General features: G+C 40.8%; 2 protein-coding genes and 1 non-coding gene across 5 annotated transcripts in view; 1 reads left to right on the top strand and 2 right to left on the bottom strand.

Moving 5' to 3' along the window:
• Positions 1-2,935, top strand: part of LOC104749423 (serine/threonine-protein kinase-like protein ACR4) — a 4,155-nt gene extending 1,220 nt beyond the window's left edge. Inside the window, exon 2 of the mRNA XM_019237664.1 lies at positions 9-2,935. Within this exon, the coding sequence (XP_019093209.1) occupies positions 9-2,760 (2,752 nt within the window). The 3' untranslated portion in view covers positions 2,761-2,935. The remainder of the gene's footprint in view (positions 1-8) is intronic.
• On the bottom strand, positions 3,064-3,135 carry TRNAT-UGU. Its single transcript has one exon. It is a non-coding gene; the product is annotated as a tRNA-Thr (tRNA).
• LOC104749421 (eIF-2-alpha kinase GCN2) overlaps positions 3,485-5,515 on the bottom strand; it is a 9,771-nt gene continuing 7,740 nt past the window's right edge. For 2 of the 3 annotated variants that reach the window (XM_010471052.2, XM_010471053.2), the window contains exons 22-28: positions 5,223-5,331; positions 5,023-5,159; positions 4,570-4,677; positions 4,240-4,325; positions 4,063-4,165; positions 3,842-3,970; positions 3,485-3,772 (exon numbers count right to left, since the gene is read on the bottom strand). In XM_010471052.2, the coding sequence (XP_010469354.1) occupies positions 3,662-3,772; positions 3,842-3,970; positions 4,063-4,165; positions 4,240-4,325; positions 4,570-4,677; positions 5,023-5,159; positions 5,223-5,331 (783 nt within the window). In that variant the 3' untranslated portion in view covers positions 3,485-3,661. Of the gene's footprint in view, positions 3,773-3,841; positions 3,971-4,062; positions 4,166-4,239; positions 4,326-4,569; positions 4,678-5,022; positions 5,160-5,222; positions 5,332-5,515 lie in introns of those variants that run through there. The other variant, XM_010471054.2, reaches the window with a different exon arrangement.

The following is a 5,515-nucleotide window of genomic DNA, read 5'->3' as shown; positions in this document are numbered from 1 at the left end:
GATACAAGGTCTTCTAAAGATTCAGCCTTTACGAAAGATAATGGCAAAATCCGTCCTGATCTTGATGAGCTGCAAAAGCGCAGAAGGGCTCGAGTTTTCACTTATGAGGAACTTGAAAAGGCTGCCGATGGATTCAAAGAAGAGTCAATAGTGGGGAAAGGGAGTTTCTCATGTGTGTACAAAGGAGTACTGAGAGATGGAACCACTGTTGCGTTGAAGAAAGCGATAATGTCATCAGACAAACAGAAGAACTCAAATGAGTTTCGCACGGAGCTTGATCTGTTATCAAGACTCAACCATGCTCATCTTCTCAGCCTTCTCGGATACTGCGAAGAAGGTGGAGAAAGGCTTCTGGTTTATGAGTTTATGGCACACGGCTCACTGCACAACCATCTTCATGGAAAGAACAAGGCCTTGAAAGAACAACTAGATTGGGTCAAACGAGTAACGATTGCTGTCCAAGCTGCTAGAGGAATCGAATANGTGGGAAGAAGACAGAGCAGCAACGTTTCTTCTTCTTCCCTTGTTGATTGTTGGGGATATAATATGACCAGAAACTTTGTCTTTGGTAAGCAGATACATTCTCTCTCGGCTGGCGCCGAGTTCAACTGCGGGCTGTCCTCCAAAGATAAGTCTGTTTTCTGTTGGGGCGACGAGAACAGCAGCCAAGTAATCAGTTTAATCCCAAAGGAAACAAAGTTTCAGAAAATTGCAGCTGGTGGATACCATGTCTGTGGCATTCTTGACGGGTTGAATTCGAGAGTGCTCTGTTGGGGAAAGAGCTTTGAGTTCGAAGAGGAGATCTCAGGGACGTCGACAGGGGAACAGATTCTTAATTTACCACCAAAAGAGCCACTCTTGGCAGTGGTTGGTGGAAAGTTTTATGCTTGTGGAATCAAACGTTATGATCATAGTGCGGTTTGCTGGGGTTTTTTCGTTAATCGGAGTACACCTGCTCCTAAAGGTATAGGCTTTTATGATCTTGCAGCAGGGAATTACTTCACTTGTGGAGTTCTCTCAGGGACTTCTATGTCACCTGTTTGTTGGGGTCTTGGTTTCCCTGCTTCTATCCCTTTAGCTGTCTCACGGGGACTCTGTATAAACACTCCTTGTCCACCAGGAACTCATGAACTCAGTAACCAAGACAACTCGCCTTGCAAAGTGCCTGGCTCTCACATTTGCTTGCCATGTAGTCCGAACTGCCCTACTGAAATGTATCAGAAAAGCGAATGCACGGAGAGATCTGATCAGGTTTGTCTTTATAACTGCTCGAGTTGCTTCTCAACTGAATGCTCTTCAAACTGCTCTTCTGCGTCTACTAGTGGGGGCAAGGCAAGAGGAAAATTCTGGTCACTGCAGCTACCTATTGCAACTGCAGAGATTGGCTTTGCTCTCTTTTTGGTAGCAGTTGTCTCGATAACAGCGGTTTTATACATTCGTTACAGACTGAGGCATTGTAGGTGCTCAGAAAATGATACAAGGTCTTCTAAAGATTCAGCCTTTACGAAAGATAATGGCAAAATCCGTCCTGATCTTGATGAGCTGCAAAAGCGCAGAAGGGCTCGAGTTTTCACTTATGAGGAACTTGAAAAGGCTGCCGATGGATTCAAAGAAGAGTCAATAGTGGGGAAAGGGAGTTTCTCATGTGTGTACAAAGGTGTACTGAGAGATGGAACCACTGTTGCGTTGAAGAAAGCGATAATGTCATCAGACAAACAGAAGAACTCAAATGAGTTTCGCACGGAGCTTGATCTGTTATCAAGACTCAACCATGCTCATCTTCTCAGCCTTCTCGGATACTGCGAAGAAGGTGGAGAAAGGCTTCTGGTTTATGAGTTTATGGCACACGGCTCACTGCACAACCATCTTCATGGAAAGAACAAGGCCTTGAAAGAACAACTAGATTGGGTCAAACGAGTAACGATTGCTGTCCAAGCTGCTAGAGGAATCGAATACTTGCATGGTTACGCCTGCCCTCCCGTGATTCACCGGGATATTAAATCATCAAACATTCTTATAGATGAAGAACACAATGCTCGAGTAGCTGATTTTGGTCTCTCCTTACTTGGTCCTGTTGATAGTGGCTCTCCTTTGGCAGAACTACCAGCAGGAACTCTCGGTTACCTCGATCCCGAGTACTATCGACTGCACTATCTCACAACCAAATCCGATGTGTACAGCTTTGGAGTCCTGCTTCTAGAGATCCTAAGTGGAAGAAAAGCCATAGACATGCACTACGAAGAAGGGAACATAGTAGAGTGGGCGGTTCCTTTGATCAAAGCAGGAGATATAAACGCACTCTTGGACCCGGTCTTGAAACATCCATCTGAAATTGAAGCTTTGAAAAGAATCGTGAGCGTGGCTTGCAAATGCGTGAGGATGAGAGGGAAAGATAGACCGTCGATGGATAAAGTGACAACAGCATTGGAACGAGCGCTTGCACAGCTAATGGGGAACCCGAGCAGCGAGCAGCCAATATTACCAACTGAAGTAGTGCTTGGGAGCAGTAGAATGCACAAGAAGTCATGGAGGATCGGTTCAAAAAGGTCTGGTTCCGAGAACACGGAATTTAGAGGCGGATCATGGATAACTTTCCCAAGTGTGACATCATCGCAGAGGAGGAAATCATCGGCCTCTGAAGAAGATGTAGTGGAGGAGGAGGATGAAGGGAGGAAACAACAAGAAGTCTTGAGGAGTCTTGAGGAAGAGATAGGGCCAGCTTCTCCTGGACAGAGCCTATTCTTGCATCATAATTTCTGAAAAAAAAAAAGTGTTTTCTCAAGTTTTTTAGTAAAAATGACACATATATATATATAAGTTATTTTACTCTGATGTATAATGTGTGTTCCTTAAGGCAGGAATGTAACTAAGAGGCAGAGAGACTCTCTTCAAGGAAGAATGTATGAAATTTTTCTTAACTAATTATTACCAAGTTCTTTTTTGTATAAGTGATCTTCCCTTGAGAGTTGAGACCAAGTCCTCGATAGTGTCTATGTTTGCACTGAACAAAGTTAACAATCAAATACAACAAGTCACTAAAAGGAAAGGAAAAAAATTAAAAAGTGCCCACACGCAGGATCGAACTACGGACCTTCAGTTTACAAGACTGACGCTCTACCACTGAGCTATACGGGCTCTTTGCTTCACGCATTTCGATAAAAATTATTAGTCTTTTCACTTGTGAGAGATAATGCCATTTTACCTTCTCGCAAGAATTCATTATTAAAACTTAAAAGCAAAATATCTTACAAGACCTCAAGAACAGAAGAGACAAAAGCTCAAACCGGTCATACAAATCCGGGCAACGGAGATAGCAGAAACAAAAAAAAATACAAATGCTACGATTATGAAATTTTTACTTCTAAAAGCTTCCCCTCATCTATGCTTTTGAAAGACATTATGCCATTTATGATTTATTATTGCCAACAATTAAATAATTACATGGAGAAAAGATAGTTTTATTGAGAGGTTGAAGTTGAACTAGTGTAGGCAAATGAATGTAAATAAACGATACCATATATATATGAACATAAGAATATAAGATTGTAATTTTACATTAAAAAAAATTGAAAATGATATAAACTTGTGACTCAGAGCGACGACAAATAATATTTTTTTCAAGCACAAAGTGGAAACAAAAGTGGCGCTTTCTTTACTCTCTTTAGCTCCAAACAGAGGGGTTTCTAAATTGGACAGCCATTGCACTCAGCAGAAATCTGACAAGTTGTTCTCTTTCTACCACTTTCTCCCTCTTCGATTCAAGGTGCCGAACCTACAAACCACAAATCTCAGGGTCATTTTTCACGGATCTCTTCAATAGTTAAAATGTTGTATTTCTTACCTTTACAAACTCTATTTGACTTTCAGCCACTCCAGACTCTGTGATGATCACCAGACATTTGATTTCATGTTCGTTTGCATATTCATACTGCTCTGTAAGACTTGGATCAGGTGTTGGAACAAACTCAGCCTATCAATGCATACACGGACATGTTGTTAGATGTAACACAAATTGATTATTATCCAAACAAATCTATGAACAAAACATATTAAAGCTTTCACCTTAATACTTTTTTCCCATAGTTCCGCAACTAGCTCCATGCGTTGGGACAGTAAACCGCCACCTCCTCTTGAACAAACAAGTACACTGGTGCTGACTTCATTTCTGCAAGTTCAATACATATCAACAAAGGTGTTTCCATTTTAGATCATGAAAGGGATTCAGAAGGAACAACGAACCTAATAGGCCTTAGATCCATAGGAAGATGCTGAAATATTGTCTCCAGTGCAAGACTAACGCCAACAGCGCCAGGGAGATTCATTTTCTGGATTCAATGACAGACAAAAACACAAAACCTTGTTTTACCATTTCACATTGACACCAGTGGATAAGAGGATAAAGATCAATTTCTCTTCTCGGTTTACAGTTCATACACTGAGACCAAACAAGTATCTTTTTTAAGTGAATAAAGAGGCGAAAGCCTTCAAATTTCTTCTTAACATTAGTAATCATAATAAATGCTAGATATCTTAACTTCTCAGATATGAAACTATGTGGAAAGAACTTACATATTCACGATCACACACTTCCTGCACCAAAAAATCATAACGACCACCAACAGCAAGTAAAACGCCATCATTAGATGTCCCAGAGCTATTTTCTTTGGTTAAGAAAACCTAGCAAAAATTTGTATGGAGTTCAGAGATATTAAAATCACCATAGCAAATTATATTGTAAAAAAGGATGATATCAAACTGCATGCTACAACAGTCTACTGATAAACAGGGTTTCACCATTCAAGAGCTAATTGTATGAGAATAAATTTCGAACTTTTTAATTCCTCTTTTATGAAGAACTCTAATCAGAATCAACAACAAGCTAACATCCACTAATCATTTATAAAGAACAATCTCTTCGCCTGTTTCCCGAATAAGCATACCGATCACTATAAGCAACACATTCAGCTATTAAACATCCAAAAACCTAACAAAGACCCAAAGAATCCCCACATTCACTTGTACCTGAAAAAACAAATTCCGGTGATAACTTTCAGTAGGTGGCATCAGAACATCAATATGAACATGCTCTTCTATCCTCCAGACTCTCAGGTAGGTTAAGAGGTTTGACAACTCATCTAGTGCTTTACGTGTAGGTCTATCTGCAGCAAAATGAAACCAATAACAATCTGGTTCAAAAGTTTAGGGAAAGAGTTAGATCGTACCAGCACGTAGCGCCCCTCTTAAACGAGGAAGTGCTTGATCTGCAGCTCCACAAAACCTTGAAGCAACAGTCTGCAGTCTATTGACAACAGCTTCAGGTAACTTCAACTCCTGTTAAGCAGGAGATTCCGAGTAAGACATAGAAGACTATACTATAAATATGTGACTCCCAACCACGCATAGGTTATTGTGTAGCCTCAAACCTGCAGAAGTTGACGTCTTATGAAAACCCATTTTAGCTTCCGCTCAGATGACTGAGGACGCAAGGATCCCATCATGGAAAGAAGCTTCAATT

This window comes from Camelina sativa, chromosome 16 (assembly GCF_000633955.1).
Source record: "Camelina sativa cultivar DH55 chromosome 16, Cs, whole genome shotgun sequence".
Taxonomy (NCBI): Eukaryota; Viridiplantae; Streptophyta; class Magnoliopsida; order Brassicales; family Brassicaceae; genus Camelina; species Camelina sativa.
Note: the sequence above shows the minus strand (reverse complement) of the source record. Positions and strands in the feature narration are given on the sequence as shown.